General features: G+C 43.3%; 1 protein-coding gene and 1 long non-coding RNA gene across 7 annotated transcripts in view; one reads left to right on the top strand and one right to left on the bottom strand.

Annotated features, from left to right (window-relative positions):
* LOC115079402 overlaps positions 1-19,675 on the top strand; it is a 31,442-nt gene that overhangs the window by 1,354 nt on the left and 10,413 nt on the right. The gene's annotated exons all lie outside the window — the stretch shown is intronic.
* The window catches only part of PRDM11 (PR/SET domain 11), a 73,638-nt gene continuing 64,724 nt past the window's right edge, over positions 10,762-19,675 (bottom strand). For all 6 annotated transcript variants that reach the window (XM_029582957.1, XM_029582958.1, XM_029582955.1 and 3 more), the window contains one exon: positions 10,762-18,675. In XM_029582957.1, coding sequence (XP_029438817.1) covers positions 16,511-18,675 — 2,165 coding nt within the window. In that variant the 3' untranslated portion in view covers positions 10,762-16,510. The remainder of the gene's footprint in view (positions 18,676-19,675) is intronic.

A 19,675-nucleotide genomic window follows, 5' to 3' on the forward strand; every position in this document is an offset into this window, starting at 1 on the left:
TGGCTATTCCCTAAGTAAACTTGATTAATAGCAGGAAATGGATTTCTCCTCCAAGAACTTATCCAAACCTTTTTGAACCCAGCTACACTAACTGCACTAACCACATCCTCTGGAAACAAATTCCAGAGCTCAATTGTGCGTTGAGTGAAAAAGGATTTTCTCCTATTAGTCTTAAATGTGCTACTTGCTAACTTCATGATTATCCGAAAGTGTAAATAACCGATTCACATCTACTAGTTCAAGATGAGGACCTGCAGGGCTCCTCCCTGCAGGTAGCATCAACCTCATCTCGGTCCAAGGGTCCACCTTCACAACAATTCCAACCTCACTTTTCCATGATTCTATCGGTATTCTTGCTATTACTTAACATGTCAGCCTTCATCCTCTGGTTTCCAGCCCATTCGGAACCTGACACCTGACCTCACCAGTAATGAAAGTGCCGTGGAGCTCCATTTGAGTGAGATCATGGCCCCTTTCCAGTTCAATTCCATGCTGCCAGTCCAGCTTTATAGTCTACTCTGAATGAATGTACTGAGATCGTCATCCATCACCAGGTATTATAGAGCTTTTGTTAGGCACATGATTTTCAACACATTTTGTTTCCCACTTTCTCAATCTGCAAAGTAGCATGTGCAGGAAAAGCAGCTATACCCCATGTCTAGTGGCACTGGTTTTGTGTTTGTTTTATTTTTATTACATTTAGTTTCTCAGATTTCTAACAGAGATTAGTGGGGACAATGCTTTCACTTGATACTGATTTTAATTTCAGCAACAACTGTAGGCTCCACTGAATAGCCTCCCTCTTTAACATCAGATATTATTCCTTGGAAAAGGGGGTGTCAGCTCTGCCAGCTAAAAAAAAGGTTGATGACTTTGAATAGTGCTCCAAGGGTGCATTCCCCTAAAGTAGAGCACTGTGAACTCTCCAAGTGAGAAACAACCAGGCGCATGCCAAGAGAAGAAAGGTTCCCTCCGCTACAGTGCTCCAAGTGCCTTCTCTACACTACTGGTGAGCCAAATGCTCGGCAATGCTCCGCTCACTGATTCCACGGAGGGGTGGCAATTATTTTCTCTCCTTGAGGGTGTATAGTGCTACATTTCAGTGCTGTGCCCTCTGGAGGACCTTTATATATAATGTCACAGACCTTTTGAACCAACAAAGTTGAAAGTCCCTCTTTAAAGATGAACCATCATGGTAGCTCTGCAGGGCGTAGGGGGTGAAATTTTCCAAAGATTAATCTGGCTAACTTCAGGAGTAAACTGAGTTAGCAATAACGTAACATTATTATTTAGATATACTGAATACGCAAAAAGATAATTAATGCGCAACTTATGAAACCATGAGAACCATTCTCCAAAAAATCAAATATAATGATCATTGTTGGATTTTATGTGGCGATCTGAAGGTTAAATCAACGCTTCTAGGACAACAAAGCAGTTACACAAAATTTCCTTGCTTCTTGTGCCTTTGGGATAGCCGAGCAAAGGCAGAACATTATACAAGGAAAGAATGGCCCGCTAGAGAGAAATTTAAGATCGGTGAAAAGAACATTAAGAATGAACCACTTGTTAATCCTCAGAAAGTGTTGCTCCCCCCATTGCATATAGAATCGGGACTCGTGAAACAGCCCGCTAGAGCTTTGGATCACGATGGCGAGTGCTTCAAGGTCCCGTGTACCAAATTTCCTGCTCTTTCACATGAGAAGTTGAAAGCTGGCATATTTGATGGCCCGCAAATTAGGCTTCTAATCAAAGACAGAGAATTCCTCAAATCAATGAAAACCATGGAAAAGGATGCTTGGGCTGCTTTTTCTGACGTGATTACAGACTTTCTTGGCAACTGCAGGGCCAAAAATTATAACTTTTAGTTCAAAATTTGTTGATTGCTTTTCAAAGACTGGGAGCAAACATGAGTGTCAATTGCATTTCCTACTTCCCCTCAAATCTTGGAGCTATGAGTGAAGAACAAGGAGAATGCTTCCATCAAGACATCAAGACCACGGAACATAGACATCAAGGCAGATGGACCACAAACATGATGGCAGATAATCTGTAATCAAACATTTCTCATTTGTGAAAACATTTGTAAACCGAGGTGATGTATGTCTATACGTACCGCGGTATAAAAGAATCTATAAATAAATAAATAAATAATAAATAAATTTGACGTATTGCATACTTTTTGACTTCATATTTGGAATCAGCACCTTTCATTTGGGTAAAATCAGCAAAAATAATTAGGTCAGCAGAAAACATTTTTTCAAATGTAGACCAGTGTTGTGGATGAGTTTGGAAAGGGCTTTGGTGATTAGATATAGTCCCACACTGCTACTGTGTGTCACCTCCTGGACATGTGCAATGCAATGGAAGAAGCAGCAATGAATGGCATCCCTAGCTGATTGTTTCTCATTACTAAGTTCATAGGATTGCTAGAGCAGTATAAATTATTCAGAAAATAATTTACATGAACTATCTGTGGGAATAACAAGTCTCCTTACTAACCCTGCTGGAGGAATTTTTCCCTTAGCGCTCCCACTCCTGAAAATGGTCTCTAAATTGTATTTCCCCCAAAGCACAGGCAGTTACACCTACAGCCGCTGGGAAAAACTGGGATTAGAACCCGTTTTAGTGCTTGCCGTAGTGCGAATAGGGACTGGGATTTTGTTGGGTTTTAGGATACTCTTTATTGTTTTGTAATTATCTATTGAACTATGATTTACATTTCAGTAATTGTATTTAAATTATGCATTTTAAAATTATTCATGTATTACATTTTATTGTATTATTTACTGATTATTTTGTAAACTGCTTTGACTTCAAACTTGGCTTGATGAAGGTGGAATATAAACATTAACAGCAGGTATTATAAATAACACCAGTGCCATCTCCGTGACCTCGCTCTCAAGCACCACTCTGTGACCCAGCAGTCTTGCTCACTCTCAGATATTGCTCTGAGGCTCTAGAGTTTCCCTCACTCTTGGCAATTTCTCTCTGGTCTCAGGGAGCTCCTTTACTGTACAAGACCCCATGTGCATTGGATGTCACACTGCATCCTGTCTTGTCATTTTTACATTATAAGCTCTTTGGGACAGTGGGTGGCTACACATCCCAGTTACAGAGGCAGAAGAGGCAGGAGTCCTGTTTAAAGGGTGTTGTAGATGTTGAAAAGGACCCTGGATGGCAGGGAACACAGGTGTTGTGAACAAAACATATACCATGCTGGTGCTTCTGATGGTTTGCATTTGTTATTGAGGTAGAACAGTTGCAGATATTTCCAACAGAGAAAAATACAGTCTATGCAAAGTTCCTATTTCTATCCTTGATGAATGGAAGACTCCTCAGTACTAAGATGCTGACCTTTGTACTGAGAGTTCTGAATTAAGCCTTCAAGGTCACAGGCAAATCCTTTGTTTAGGGCAGAAAAAACCCCATCCCCTGCCCACCTGGATAGATGCAGAGATGTGATACTGTCTGGTCACCAATCACCATGCCAAAACTCTGAGTCTGGTTCTCACATCCCACAAGATCATGTGCACTGGCACTTCAAATATGCCTCTTATTTACAGCTCACCTGTGTGGTCCTGCTGGAAAGATGGGGTGTTGGGTCTTTCAGGCTCTCTGAATATCCTGCTGATTCCTCAGTATCCTTGTCCTGGTGGCTTTCTCAGGCCTCCAGGAGGAGAGGACTCTGGAAACTCTCTGTGATTGTAGTGCATCCTGGACAAGATCAGTTCTCATCCATCATAGGGGTGACGGGATCGTACCTTTTTCTTGAGCTAGGGTAATGAATTTCATTAAGTGAAGGCAAAGGGGCCTTGCACAAGGATCATTTTTCTTGGATGTGTCCCATGTCTCCTGACTCTATCAGTGGGCTCAGTGATATAACATTCATTGCATCACTGAAGGGAGGAGTAGCCAGGGGGCTATGAACCAGGAAAACCGGGATGTAAGTCCCACTGTCACTCCTTGTGACCTTGGGCAGGTCACTTTGCTGTTTGTTGCCTCAGGTATAAACTTAGGGGGTCATTTTTCAAAATGCGCTAAGGCGTTTTCGCATGCGTTAAGGGCTTATTGCATGCAAAAAGCCCTTAACGCATGCGAAAACCTGTTTAACGCATGCGATCGCACCATATCGTATGGTGCGATGCAAATTCCGGAAATAGGAGGAGTTAGGGCTGGGTTAGCCACAGCTGTAACTACTCCTCTTTGGATTGTGTTAGGCTGTGCGACAGCTGCCGTGACCGCGCTGTAAGGTTTCATTGCCATTTGTGATGTCTCCCGTAAGTCCGATTTCAGCTGAATTGACAGGTTCAGAGCCTTGGGGGGGGGGGGGGGGGGGGGGGGGAGAGAGAGAGAGAGAGAGAGAGAGAGAGAGAGAGAGAGAGACTTGCTATACTGCCTCCTCCCGAGACAGGTATTTGTATCCCTATGGGAGGCCCACCTAGTAACTCGAGGTAGGGATTAGGTACGAGTGTAGGGGATTAGGGGCCACTTTGACATTCTTCGTGACACCTACGAACAGAACAGTGGTCTCTTGTGAAGATCTGATGGCCTTCGGAGTGAGGAAACTCACTCCAAGATGAGATTTGGGCAGTGTTCTCTCAACCTAGCCATCAGCAAACCTTGCTTTTGGTTGATGGATAGAGCTGCTGCAGTGTCAGCTGGGTAGTACTTTACTTGCACTGGAAGACGCAGAATCGTCTGCAGGACTGAACTTGCTATAAACAGGAGAGTCTGAGGAACTGAGTCTGTGGGACTGCACTTACTGTTTACCGAAGGGTCAAGGGGACTGAACTTGCTGTGTGTGTGATAATGTTCTTACAGCACCATTATGTTGGAAGATGAAATGGGAGTAGCTCTGGTGTGGACCCTTAGCAATAAGGATTGAAAACAAAGTCACATCTAGTTCTGATGGAATTCGTGAAGTAATGCTCCAGGTGCGGCCCACTATAGGGAAGAATTCCTGATCGTGCATTGGCTATTCCTCTGTTAGTGCACTAGAGTTAGTGCTCTGTACTCTAATACATGGATGGCAGTCATGCAAAACAGTAGGAAAATAGCTTGTAAAGTTCTGAGAAGCACATGGTGCACGACCAATGTGAAGCTCCTCATCCTCACATCACTACACTAATATTGTATTTATATTCCTGCAAAGTACTCATGCTGGTGTATTTTAAAGCTTTTTACAATTATTTTTAGCGGAGTAACTTCTCTAGATTTCTAGCTGACAGCTGCAGTATAGTAAGTGAAACATCTGTTGACCTTCAATTACTTTCGCCACAGGGACGGCCTTTATAAGACTAATGCAAGTAGAAATATGTCTACATAAAGTTACAAGCCATTTAGTGTTTGCTTCATTGCTAGCTGCTTTTTTAAAGAAAAATAGGGAAAAAAGTTGTTTTGGTTTTTTTTTAAACTTTGTTGGAAGCAAGAAGACTTGAAGTTGGTCTATGTTTATATTTTTTGTGCCTGGCACTGGAGATTGACAGCGAAGTGACACTCTGAGGTAGGATACCAACCCCATTGATTAAGTAATGATCTTATAGGTACATTTAAAATTGCATTATATTATATAAACATTAATCTACAGCCATAATGGTTATATAGAACATATGGGAGCCCCTTTGAAGATGTCACACTTATATTTTATCTTCTATCCACCACCTAAAACAACCAACCCACACTCTGTTTTCCATTCCCTCACCTACGGGCAGCAGCCTGGGTCTTCTCCTCCTTAGCTACAGCACTAACCGCATTAATTTATCCAGCTCTCCCCATCCCTAGGAACCAGGCTCTGTTTCCATTTCATACTCTTCACTTTCTCAGTGCATGACACATTAAGGCACTGCACTTTAAATTTTTTTAAATTTAAAACCATTTTTGGAAAAGGTGTTTTCCAAAAAGGGTAGAGTTTGGTTACAAAGCTTGCAAACCATTTGGAATATTATACGTTTCAGGGATACTAAACTTGTGCAAAGGACAGATACATTGCAGCAGAACCTGGGCAAGTCCTCACTACCCACCTCTTCATTGCCCTTTGACCCTATTCATGTCCTGCAAGAACCATGGCTAGTAACTAGTTGGGAGAGGGAGGATTAAATCAAATTGTTCATTAGCTTAGTGGCAGTCGACAGAGTGCCCGCAGGATGGGTGCCCAGAGCCGAGTCAGAGAGGCCCTGGCAAAGCTTGCTGTTTACCTAGTGAGGTGCGCCACCTGTTAGAAGGAACTCTGCATGTTTGCTCGCTATAAGCAAATATCCCAAAGATCATCCAGAGAGCTAGCAGCAGCCATCCATGTTGGAGAAGGAGGGACAGAAACATGAGAGGAGGAGAAGGGCAGAGAAGCAGAATGGTTTCTGTCTTTCAGTCAATGTGTTGATGGAGGCCCAGGTTTTGCAATGATATGAAAGCAATATCTTTCTGCTCCCTTCACCGTAAGAGCGAGACCTTCATAGGGAAACCCTCTCTACGGCTGCATGGAAAATGAAATCCTATTAAACTTTGCTAATTGCTTTCTTGGGGTTGGAGGAGTCCCTTTCTCTGTTTTCTACCACAGTCAGGATTAATCAGCCGATTGGATGCCTGCATTTTTCTGCATGAGAGCTGTTTTTGCTAGGCTTGCTAAGGCAAGGTCTTATACTGATAGAAATGTGCAAAAGGAGATATATTAAGTGAGAGAACAGCAGTTATAACACCTCTTCGCATTATAAAACACCAGGTGATGCTCAGCAAACTCATACGCACCATGCACATGATGACATCCACATAAGAGAGCAGACGAACTTCCTCGAGAGGCGGCCTCAGTGCTCTACAGGAAAAAGATTAGCAGTTAGATGAGAGACCAACAAAATCCATTCTACTGTTTTCTCATTTAAATGCTGAAAACATTTTGTATTTATTCCTTTCCTCTATGGCGAAAGCATCTTCCGCCCTACCTTTTGCTGTTACCTTTAGAACATGAATGTGGAACAGAACATCATCTTTTGAAAAGTAATTCCTCATATTCACGAAGCAAACACCAGCTCTGCTGCAAAGCCTGGTGGGCTGGCCCAGTGCACTGCCACGTGGAAAGCTCTTGGCTTCGTCCCACAGTTAGATCTTCCGTGCCTTGGATGGAGTTGGGGTTAGAAATGCTCAGAAAGGGTGCCCAGAGACCACTGGGGGGCCAGGCAGAAGAGAGAGTTGTGGTCATTGCTCAAGGGTGACACCTGCTGGACTAGGTTTGCATGGCCCCTGGCCAAGGCATGTAATAAGGAAATAATCCTCAGCAGTTCTGAATAAAGATTCACAGCTCAATAACAGCTAACATCCAAGGTAAAAAGACAAAAAAATTGAAAAAAACTGTCTTTGAAACTGAGAAGAGATTTCTGTGGGGAAAACCATGATTCTGAGACCCGCCCCCTCCCCTGACATCATCGCAGAGCCGGGCAGTTTGAAAGGCACCAAGCAACCCTTTGTGTTATTTCTTTAATATGCTCCTTGTTATACCTTTTGCTTAATTGTTAAGAACTTTGATTTTGATGGTTTTATTTTTGTAATCTCTTAGCCTCAGGTACAAAACTTTTAGATTGTAAGCCCTTTTAGGGGATAGTGAATTACCTATTGTACCTTATTGTAAACCGATGTGATATCTCTTTTTGAAATGAACATCGGTATATAAAAATCGTAAATAAATAAACCCATTAGAGTCCAGTTCCGACTGAGCTGGAGGTCCAAAGGAGCCGTAGGAAGATACCTGGTCCATAAAAAGGGGTAGCTGGCACTGCAAACCAAGCAGAAACCCCACTTGTCCATCTGGTTGCAAAAGGCTGTGCATACAAATATTGTGGCAGCTTCGTTTTCTCCTGTAATTCCTTCTACACTCAAGTTCTTGTGCTGTGAAAAGAGCAGACAGAGCTCAGGCTGTAGCTGCCATGAGACAGGGTCTGATTAATGCGATTTCTCACATTCAGCAATGCAAGAGAGCTGGACATGGCAACACCTGAGGGGTGAAAAATGTATTTGATAAATGAGAGAGAGTGGTTTCCATAGTAACTGCCAGAGTGCCTCATTAAGAAGTAATGTCTCCGCATCATTTCCTAAAAACCTGACAGATGCATTCATCTTTTTCTTGGAAATTCACCCCCCGAGCTAGCCCATGCAAAAATGCTTTTCATTTTTCTGCGCAGTGAGGGAGAGGTTGGAATTGGACTGTGCCCTCGGCTTTAGCAGGATTTCCATACAGCATAGCCGTAGCTCCCAGCTCCAGCAGCTGATCTCACATCTGAAACCCTTGCAGAGAGCATTTGGGGTTGATTATACTGATTAAAGAGTTCAGTTGCATTTCAGAATTCTATCGGGGGCGAGGTTCCCCTAAATTATCATACAACCGAAATTACTAGCAATAGCCATCGTCAAACTGTAAAGCCTGCAGCAAGGGAATGCATGACCTGCAGTGGAAATGCACAGGCTAATGGTTTTGATTAGAGAGCTGCCAAGTTAGCCAATATAAGGAGGGACAATTTCAGGCCATTCCCATCCAGATGCATTCTGGTAGAATCAGGGACTTCAAATACCACAATGCATTGGTAAATTCAACACCAGGACTGGTCAAAATTCTCCATCCTGAAATTGGCAACTCTGAAATAATGTATTCCAGTGTTTCCCAGGCCTCTCCTAGAAGCACACCTAACCAGTCTGGTTTACAGGATATCCATAATGAATGTGCCTGAGATAGATTTGCATACAAATGTATCTCATGCATATTCATTGTGGTAATCCTGAAAACCTGACTGGATAGGTGTGCTTCTAGGAGAGGCCTGGGAAACACTGCTGTATTCTACCCTGCATGCACCTAAATTGGCCACAGCATCCTGTATTACTGAAGCCTCTACAATGGTTGACAATTATGCATTTAATAATTCTTGTTTATATGAGCACAATAAAAAATAATCATTCATACTCTTAGGGTAATCATGATTATTTCATATGCACTTGGTCTGAATCAGCATTTTTCAATCTAATCCTACTCAGTCTGATTTTCAGGATATCCATAATGAATATGCATGAGATAGATTTGCATGCAGAGCTCTCTTATACATACTTATGGATATCCTGCTGCTCTGGATCATGTGGCTGTAATTACTGTAAAACAGGCTTCCCACAGCCAGCTGGGTTTTCTGGATATCCACAATGAATAATGAAAATAACAAGGTTCCGCATTAGGAATCATCACTCAGGAAAAGGATCTAGGGGTCATCGTTGAAAAATTATATAAAGAAATCTTCTGCTCAGTGTGCAGCAGCAGCCAAGAAAGCAAATAGATTGCTAATTATTATTATGAAAGGAATGGAGAATAAAACACAGAATATCATGGTACAACCTCATCTTGAGTATTGTGCGGAGTTCTGGTCACCACATCTCAAGAAAGATATAGCAGAATTAGAAAAGGTACAGGTAAGGGTGACCAAAATGATAAAGGGGATGGAATGATTCCCCTTTGAGGAAAGGCTAAAGAGGTTAGGTCTCTTCAGCTTGGAGAAGAGACAGCGAGGGGAGATATGATAGAGGTCTATAAAATAATGAGTGGAATGGAACGAGTAAACGTTAATCAGTTGTTTACTCTTTTGAAAAGTACAAAGACCAGGGGACACACAATGAAGTTACTGGGTTATATATTTAAAACTAATAAGAGAAAATATTTTTTACTCAATGCATAATTAAGCTTGGGAATCTGTTGCCAGAGGATGTGGTGAAAGATGTTAGTGTAGCTGAGTTTAAAAAAAGGTTTGGACAAGTTCCTGGGGGAAAAGTCCATTAACCTTTATTAAGGTGGAGTTGCAGAAATCCCCTGCTTATTCCTGGGATAAGCAGCTTGGAATCTCTCTACCCCATGGGATCCTGCCAGGTACTTATGGCCTGGCTTGGCCACAGGATGCTGGGCTTGATGGACCCTGGGTCTGTCCCAGTATGGCAAACCTTATGTAATATGCATGAGATAAACTTGCATATCTTGGCGACTCAGTGTACACAAATTTATTCATGCATATTCATTATGGATATCCTGAAAACCCAACTGTCTGTGGGGGTCCTCAGGATAGGTTTGGGAAGCCTCAAAGTGGGATTACACATCTATGTCTTATCATCAGGCCCTTCTTTAATTCATGACTAGAATCCACGTGCGATGAAAGGCTGCAAGCTCCTGGCAGAGGGAAATTTTGAAAAATAGTCATTTATGGGGTAAAATCCCCCACGCTCCTCCCCATGCATTTTCCAACCACACACATGGCGGCGTCCCCGAGGGCAGGGACTGCAGCAATGCACACAGGTTTGCATTTTCATTTGGAAAGTGAGAAGTGTCCCTCAAGCAGGCAGGTGCGAATCTCTGTACACAGTTTTCAAAGGTAAAGCACACATTTACTTGTCCTTAAATGAACTGGTGCAATGCCTGCGAGGAAAGGTACCCGTAGATGTTTGAAAGATTTCCCTTTAATGCTTGGGGATCTCTTCTTGCTTAACTTTCTAAATGCAGATTGAGCGACGTCACGTGGCCAGGATCGTTCCTTTTGTATTTTGACCAGGGAGTGCCTTGTTTGGACTGGCTGGGGTCTGGTTCGGCTTCTCTCGCCTTTTTTCCCCCCATTTTGCTCTTTCTTTAAGAGCTCTCAGCTTGACTGCAAGCTTCTCTCTGCAGCCGGATCGTCATTGGCCTTGGGACAGCTGATTTGACTCAATTTTGATAATGGGCACCTCATATCAAAAAGACAAATGCCGGTCAAAACAGATAGATAAACTTAACTGTTTTATTAGCAATCATCTTACATTACAGGAAGTACATGTATACATAGTCTTATATTTCTCAGCATAGCTCTGTTTGTATCCAGTGTTCTGTCAGGTCACACAGGTACGATAAAGCATGGTCTGTCTGTGAGGAAGAACATTAAACCTTTCCGTGTGAGATTTCTAATAGTTTGCCTCTGAACTTCTTTCATGCTTTGGGTGTAACTGGTTACATACTGGGACAAGGGGGCTGGTTCCCTCCCAAACGCTTTTCTCACTACCTAGTGGGATGTTCATGGCAGATTTGGAGATTTGGAGTTCTGTCCTTACAGCAAAGGGGCTGGGAGCTCACCGCATGCTCACAAGCTGCGCAAGTGCTTTCTACATCAGCCAAGGTGTGGAATTTGCAGCTGGAACAGGGCATTCACAACCTGATCCTGGTATTCAGGGGCTGCACGCCTCCCACAATGAGAACAAAGCGAGAAGTAAAGTGGGCACAGCTGTCTGCTCATGCCAAAGCTATCATAAATCCCAGATTCATTTCGGGGGCAAGACAGGGCACTTGGTAGACAAACGGAGGGGGTGCTAGGTGAGCAACTGCTTGCTGTTCATGCCCCACTTCCAGATCCCTAGCAACTGGTACTTGGTCCTGTTTTTTAAAACTCTTTTTGCAATGGGAAACTCCCAGAATGTTTTCGAAACAGTAGTTAAAAATCCCAGGACAACTTCACCTGTTCCTCATAGCCTGGAGTCAGGGAGTCACTCTGGATGTTGTGAGTATGGTTGATGCTGTTGAACATCTATGACCCGTGGGCATGACGCAGCTCCAAGAAGCTAGACTTCTGGTCAATAGCGAGGAGGCTGTTAACATCCTTTCACCCCTCCTATCTCATTAAATCTTAAACCCACTGTTGGAGTGGTTCCCTAGGCTGGGAGAGAGAGTCTCTTACACATTCTTTGCTCAGGCCCTGTGTCTCTTCATTAGCTTAATGAACATTACCAGCACAGTCTTTTCCTTTCTTGGGATGATGACTACCCATCCAAATACGTCAAACATGATACAAGTCATGATCCCATATGGAAGGAGACAGCCAGCTACAAGCCACATGTGTAAGCAAGCAAAGTCACTGCTCCAATGGGTCAGAAACCAGCAAGAATTTCACTGAAAGACAGAAGAAAACCCTCTCTTGCTTCTACACATGCCCACTCTCCACACACAAAGGGAGGGAGTGGTACAGGAGTAAACGTTTTCATTATAAAGCCTTTCCCTGCCACAGCACAGCTCCTGGAAACAGCGACACAGGGATTCGACTCCAGGACTGGATGTGTGCACTCTCAGTGCCCCGACTGCTGAGACCTTTATGTATCCAAAACTTTCACTGAGGATACCTCTCACCTCTCTAAAAATACATTTTAGCCCCATCTGCAAGCGCAGTGTAATTTAAAAAATGAATACAGTAACAAACTGCAGCAGCTGAACCTATTCCCCTCCCAAAAAACAGGAGCTGTTGCATAGCTTGTGACATCACAGACTTTTGCATGCATGAAAATCAATGTGGATTTAATGCCGAGGGTTCGTTCCACTCTGAGAGTACAGTAATTCAGCTTTAAAGTAAGCAACAGACAATTCCTCAGAACTGACCACACCTGCTGACACAAAGCGAATATATGGAGTTTTCTGTAGTGAAAATAATATTCTGCCTTTCGTGGTAATGACAGAGAAAACGTCACCATCATTTATAGAATGGTGAAGGTGCAGTGGTAAATAAGTCATGTGAGTACAGATTACATGATCACGCATTAGGAAAGCTGCATTTATTGCTCATATATAAGCAAGTTGATATCTAATGTAGCGTCTGTGTGAGCCCTGCGTACACTTTGTAAGCCTCCCGGGACGATGCCTGCTGCTTTGGTGCTGCTGTCACCAGGGAATGTCTCAGAGGAGAGAGAGACAGGGACTTGCCCATTTAAGCACAGGCCAAAATCTTTTGTGAAAAGGGATCCCTAATAAAGAGAACCAAGAAAAAAATAAAGACAGAGGTAGGGGGTGAATTAGGCTACCAATATCTCACACCAGCTGATAACAGCACAAAGGAGGCATTGGAGAAATGCAATGCAGCTTAAAACAAGCAGAGCCTGATTTACTAAGGTTTGCCCCCTCCACAGGGACCGAATGGGAGAGAAGCCCTAGAAAATGAAGCCTCTGGAAAGCAGATAAACCAAGGGCACTGCAAAAGCTGCTAAGCCTTTTTCACAGTAGAGAGATTTCAGCAGCACCCCCAGGTGTGGCAGTGGCTTCTGCACTGGCACGCACAGTCCCACAATCCTGCCGGCACAGCCAAAAATTACTGGTGGGCCTTTCTACGCTTTCCTATCACTCTGACGTGATTAGAGAGCAGGCCACAGCTGCCTTCTACTATAAAGTGCCCCACCAGTGATAAAACCTCAGTGCAGAAAGTAGAGCAGTGTGTGGGCCGCAGCTCGTCCCAAACAGCTCAAATGCACACAGTGCTCTTCTCATGCTTCTTAAATTAAAAATCCAGCGCAGTCTTCCTACTGCTCAGGATACAGCCCGATGACCGCACGGGGAGAGACCATGTCCTGAGTTTCACTGGCTGGCCAGGGCTGCTCTGAAACCTACTGACACCAAAGTGCAGGAGCCACCTTTACAGCCTACAGTAAAAATTCCCCTCCTCCGTATTGGTTAAAACGTTCATGACCACCAATTTTAAGATAGAAAAGCACGAGGTCCAGGACTGACCACAAGTCATGTCCAAGAGGCATCAGTTTTCCGAGCATGCCCTGGAAATATGAACAAGCACCTGATGCACAGTAAATATGAAAATGAACTTTGCTTACAGAAACAACAGGAGGGACTGAAGGTTGGGCTGCCAGAGTTTCAGGTTAACCTCAAATCCTGCCAAGCAAAAAACTATAAACCATCCACCCCTTTCCTACAGGCTGAAAGCCCTACAGGTCTCCTGTCCTCACATAACTCTGGCTTGGGTTTGATTTGCTGGGCTGGGATCACAAAAAGCTGTGTTTTTTCTTACATTAGAAGGGCTTGCAGCATCCACTGCTGAGACTGCCACTGACCAGCAGCAATGGTTCAGTGTTTTAGCATCAGAACCAGGACGGGGGACACAGAAACATTTTCAGAGTTTCTGTACTCAATGTCAGCTCAGCTTAGGCAAAGATCTGCCCTACTGACAAGTGACAAATTGGTTGGGATGATTTCCGGTTGTGCTGTGGACTGAATTGTGCACAGATCTGTGCCATCCAGGCAACGCCGTTATTGGCCTCCTCCTTTCCTCAAAAGGACATCTGAGGAGGCCACTTTCAGGGTTATGTTCCACTTTTTCACATTGCTTTTGTGGGATTATTTTCACCCAAACAGAAAGGAGCAAATATTTCAGCAGAGCAGGTGCAGGCCAGAAAACCTTCTGCTGTCACATTGCCAGGGTTTCAGGTTTCCGCCTGGAGCAAAAGGAATCTCTGCTTCAGAGCTTCACCCAGAAAGGAGCAATACCTCAATTTTCCAACAGTTTTCATTTTCACTTCTTTCAGTAGTTCCCCGCTATTCCTGGGAGCAACCATTTTGTCATGAGTAACACATAGGATCTCGCTAAGAGACCAATGTACTACAGCGTGCTAAAGTGGGTGTGCTCTCTGCTTTTTATTGTGCGCTATTTTGCTATCCTTGAATTATATGCAAATAAGCCCAATAGCAAAACAACATGCACACTTTTCCTATGGCTTTTATTGCAAATCCTTTAACTACACAGCATTGAAGTGTAGTTAAATTGTTTATGTAATTGGGTTTATAAAGCATTTAGCAAGCATAGTTTAACTATGTGTTCACAGCTAATGAACTGCTTTGCATAATTTTGCATAGCAGCCACTCATTAGCATTGAAATTGCAATAAAACTTACAAGAGAAAAACTGCATGCACTAAAATAGTTATTTGCGGAAACAAAAATCAGCTTTGCATGCTAAATGGGCCAATAGTGTGTGTTTTCACATTGCAGCATTTTAGTTCATTTTACCTGGTTGATCCATTGGATCTATGTGATACTGTCACTAATCTGCCTATTCTTCCTCATGGAGCTGCTTAAAGAGTTGCAATTATAACCAATGGAAAGTTTTATTCAGTGAGATCAATGCTGCTTGCCCAGAGATGCAGCAAAGCACATGGGGAGAAGAGATTTCATCTTCCCACTTAATTAGGGATCTTTATTTTCAGTTTTTATTTTATTTTTCCCATGAATTAATCTTTGGTTTTTATTGCAACAAAAACTATGGAAGAAAATCAGTGGAAAAAAATAACTTTTCCACCAATTGTTTTCCAGTTTTGTTGATTACAATGAACACCGATTAATTCCCATGACAAAAAATAAAAACTGAAGATGAAGTAGAATAATATTAAAATACCCCCACCTTCAAGGGTAGACTTTGCATTGATACCTCCAGCCATAAAACACTTTGTAGTCAACAATACAATAAAAGCTATATGTATAAAGAGTATAAATAGAGCCTGCAAATTAGAATATAACAAGTTGGCCCAATAGTTCCACCTTTCCAATAATAAAAGTCATAAAAGCTTGGATTTTTAGCCTGCTTTTCTAAATAATGCTCACAACAGTTTACAGCATTATTAGTAATTCAGGTACAGTAAGTCCCTGCCCCAAAGAGCTTACAGTCTAAGTGGGTACCTGAGACAATGGGAGATAAAATGACTTGCCCAAGGTCAGAAGGCGTGCCAGGAGAGGGGAAGTGATTGCCCTGCTTCTAACCTCTGAGCCACTACTAATGCTGGGATCCTACTCCCATGAGTCTTCCTTCACAACCACCCAGCGAGTTCCCTCCCAATGCCTCGTTCTGAGGCCGGCTGCTTCCAGAACCGGATATGAAGGGGTTAAATCCGTTAACCAGAGTGATAATCCCCCCCCACGCGCGCACCCACACACACACACACACACGCACACGGGCTGAGAGGAATATAATTATTTTAAGTCCAAGATTCCTTGTGCCCTGCTGGGACCACTCTCGCCTGCTATACAGCTTTACCAGTAGTGCTGATACTCGGGGTTTAATCCCATTATAAAAATGCAATAATCCCCTTCTCCCATAGCTTATTCTGTACATAACGTCACATTGCAGTCTCTAGAAATGATAAATGTTGCAGCCACAGGGGATGGGCCCTCAGCTGCACTACAGGCCCTGTCCCATTTGAGGGGGAGGGGGGGGGTCGCACTTTAGAAGAGAACTCTTTTTAATAACAGCATCAAGAACCCCCAAGCCCACCCCAAAACCCTAAGCACACAAGAGTGATTATAAATTCCCCTCTAAATAAGCAAAGTGGGGCTGAGCAGAAAGCAGCGCGGTGTCCGTCTGCATGCGGAGGCCCCCATTCCCTGCAGACGAGGGCAGAAGAAAAACGCCACACCTGAGGGAGAGCGATAGAAAAGAAGAGGGGAAACGTTCAGATCTCAGGGGCAGCTGCCGTGTTTGCAGAGCAGCACTAAATACAATGCAGGACTCTCCACGTTTTCACTTTCACAGAGTTTCTAGAAAGCCAGAGCAAGGTTTTTCGTAATTTTAGTGGGATTCTTGTTTAATATATATCTATATCTATATTTAGATACATATATAGATATATATATTGTTTTATATATATATATATATATAATATATTTATATAACATATCAAAGCTTAGGAATAGAATAAAAAAATATTTTCTAGCTTCCTTCCTAGATATCAGAGTAAAATTCAGAGCCCATGTCCATGCTGGGGTGCACTGGCTTCTGATCTAGGGAGGACATCCTGCTCAGTATTTCTGCCGACAGAGAATAACTATTCCCCGATTTCTCCTCAAACCAACTATCCAGCGCCCTCTTGGCATCAAAGTTGGCAATGGGGGGTCCATTTACGGCAACGGTCAAAAGGTCGCTCAATTGCTCCAGTGTGAGTCTGGAGCGGTTGTTTCTGCGCACTCTCTGAAGGGCAGTGCGACCTTTCTCACAGCAAGCCGTTGATGTGGGAAGGACTTTCAAGATCTGCACCACCTTGTTTAAGAGGGAAAATCTCTGTTTGTATTTACAAATGTGACTGATTAAGTCTTTGAAGCCATTTTTAGTGTAATAATCCCCTTTCAGCTCCCGCCATTCCATTAACAAACTTCCTCTGCTGTCTGCTCCCTCCCTGCAGATTTCTTTTAGAAAAGATGGGATTGCCTCCAAGTGATCGAATATTTGAACCATATCCTCCTCTCCATAATTCACCAGCTCCTCTGTACTTCGAGGCCAGGCTGACAGGTCAAACACTTGGCAGGCCTTGACAAATGTCTGACTACGGGAATCAAACCTTTGAGCTAGGGTTAACTGGGTCTTCTGGCAAATCTTCTCTCTGATTGACTGAAATTTGGCTTCAGCTACCCGCAGATTTTTCAGTGCCACACCATTAAAGCTTTCTCGAAAGTTTTCTTCAAACTCTTGTAGGTATTCCCCAGGAGAATCTGCCAACCGACTGATCTCCTGAATGGCCTCCTCTATCTTCTCATCCACTTGAGACACTAGGAGGTATTCCCCTTGGAAGACGTAAGCTAGGCGTGACAGCACAGCAATCACATCCAGTAAGAAGTAGATGAGCTTAATTGACTGATAATCCAGAAGAAATTGGAGGAGAGCTAATGCAATAGCAGAGGCATCAGCTCTTTGGGTCTGGCTGCTGATATCCTTGAGATGTGCCACAACTTCAATGTAATCCTTGATCAAAGCATTAAGAACATTTTGTTCACCAATAATCCACTTCACAGCTCGTATATCTCCCAGGAATTCGGTTTCTTCACAAAGAGTTGAGGCAGTTGCTCTTAATTCGCACATCAGTCTTGGTGAGTAACGGTAGAAACTGAGAAGCTGCTTTAGATTGTTTTCTAGTTCTTCTAAGCATGGGAGCTCTTTCCCACTGATTGCATCCAAAATTTCCAAATGAGGCCTGTACACCATGAAAGGCAAGCAAATTAGCCATGGCAAGGTCTTTCTGAGTGTCATATACATATTAGCTCTTAGACCAGCTGTAATGTTAGCACCATCTATGCCCAAGCCAACAGTTGGCTTCTCATCCTGAAGTCTTATTCCTAAGGCTGAAAAAGCTCGGTCTATTCCTTGGAGGTAACTCTCTGTGGTAGACAAGCCAAGCTCTTGGAGAGACAGGAATTCTGTTGCTGGAGGTCCATCACTGCTTGTGTACTGTACATAGACTGCTACGGTGTCAGCAATTAAATCTTCACTTTGCCCATCCAGTATGATGCTAAGAAATGGGGACTGTCTTATTCGTTCCACAAGGTCTTCTCGAAGAGCCCTGGCAATGTGGTGAATTAATATCTGACAATCTCCCTCATTCATGTACTGGTCAACCACTCTGAGTTCACACTTTCTTAGTAATTCTGCAAGGGGCCTGAAATCAAAGTAGGGCCTGCCTTCTAAAGCCAAGTGGTAGGCTGTGTTAAAGAGCAGGGTCATGTTGCGGCACATTTCTTCAGTCTTTTCTGGATGCATTCTGAGCTTATAAAGCTGCAGGCACTTCTTGTGGAGGTTGCTCTGACTGTGAAGTTTTATGGTGTGGATCTTAAACTGCTTCGAGCCAATGATAAAGGCAGAAGTCCGAGAGGATTGCACGGTGTACTGTCTGCACACGTGGCACCACATTTCGTTCAGTGTGGAAGAGTACCGGAGGAACCAAAACTTTTTCAGCCACTCTTGCTTGAAACGACGAATTCTCCTGCCAGCTGCGGCGGACATTTTGGAAGGCTCATCTGCTGTAGCCACCATCTCATTGGATACCGACTCGTCAGCAGAGTCCACTTCCTGGTCATCATCCTCCATGATGGGTGGCACATTAACAATGCCTTCAGAGGCTGAAAAATAAGGGAAAATAAACATTAGAACTGTACACTATCTTCAACCATTCAAGCATCATCCAAGCTGCAAGATATAAATGTTTTATGGAAAAGACAGGAACACTTTTAAAGATACCGACGTAATATTAGTTAATCACGGCCTATAATCACAGATTATCTCAAAATCTGCCAGGCACCTTACTGAATACAATGGGGTGGGGGCAGGAGGGGCAATCTTCAAAGAGCTGCATAGTTGCAAAATATGTGAGTGGTTTTAATGTGGATATTTAGGAAAATTTTCAAAAAGTGTCATTTTTCTGTGAAAATTAGAAAGTGTAAAGCATGCACACTAAAAGCATTTGCTGTTTGTATGAGCAGGGGGGCCTGTGCCTGAAAATCGACTGTTTGCATTCTGTGGTTTTTCTCCTTTGACCCAAACACGCCCAGAGAAATGCCTCTGTTTCCCCACAGTGAAAACTGCATGCGCTATGCCAGCCATGTGCACATTTAGCTGGATTTCAGGATGGGCAATCTTCTGTCAGGTCATTTTAGCACTCAGCCCTGCTCTATGCAATGCGCCATGTGACCCTGGAAAGCAAGATCTGGTGTGAGATTCTAGCAGCCCAGTCAAGAACCATTAAAACCTGTAAGAAAGGCAGAATTCACAGAAACCCACACTGCAACACGACTGTAAAATAAGAGATTTCACAGAGGGGAAAGGGTGGCCTCATTGAATTTAGAAACTCAGTTTTATTTTCATTATTCCATATCTTCTCTTTTTAAAGTTTATTTTATCACAAACATCCCTCCTGAAACTCACATTATTTACTGAGCTCCTGGGTTAGAATGAATGAATGAATGAAAAATAAAATAAAGGTTTTGTCTGACTCGCCTCCTCTTAATGCTAAATGCTGGGTGCAATTAGGAGCTTAAGTCCCTGTTCCCCTCTGCTGCTCTCTACACTGACTTTGTGTAGGACACCACGAGCGGTGTGTGTGGTATCACAACTTCAGCCCTG

This window comes from Rhinatrema bivittatum, chromosome 17, assembly GCF_901001135.1.
Source record: "Rhinatrema bivittatum chromosome 17, aRhiBiv1.1, whole genome shotgun sequence".
Taxonomy (NCBI): domain Eukaryota; kingdom Metazoa; phylum Chordata; class Amphibia; order Gymnophiona; family Rhinatrematidae; genus Rhinatrema; species Rhinatrema bivittatum.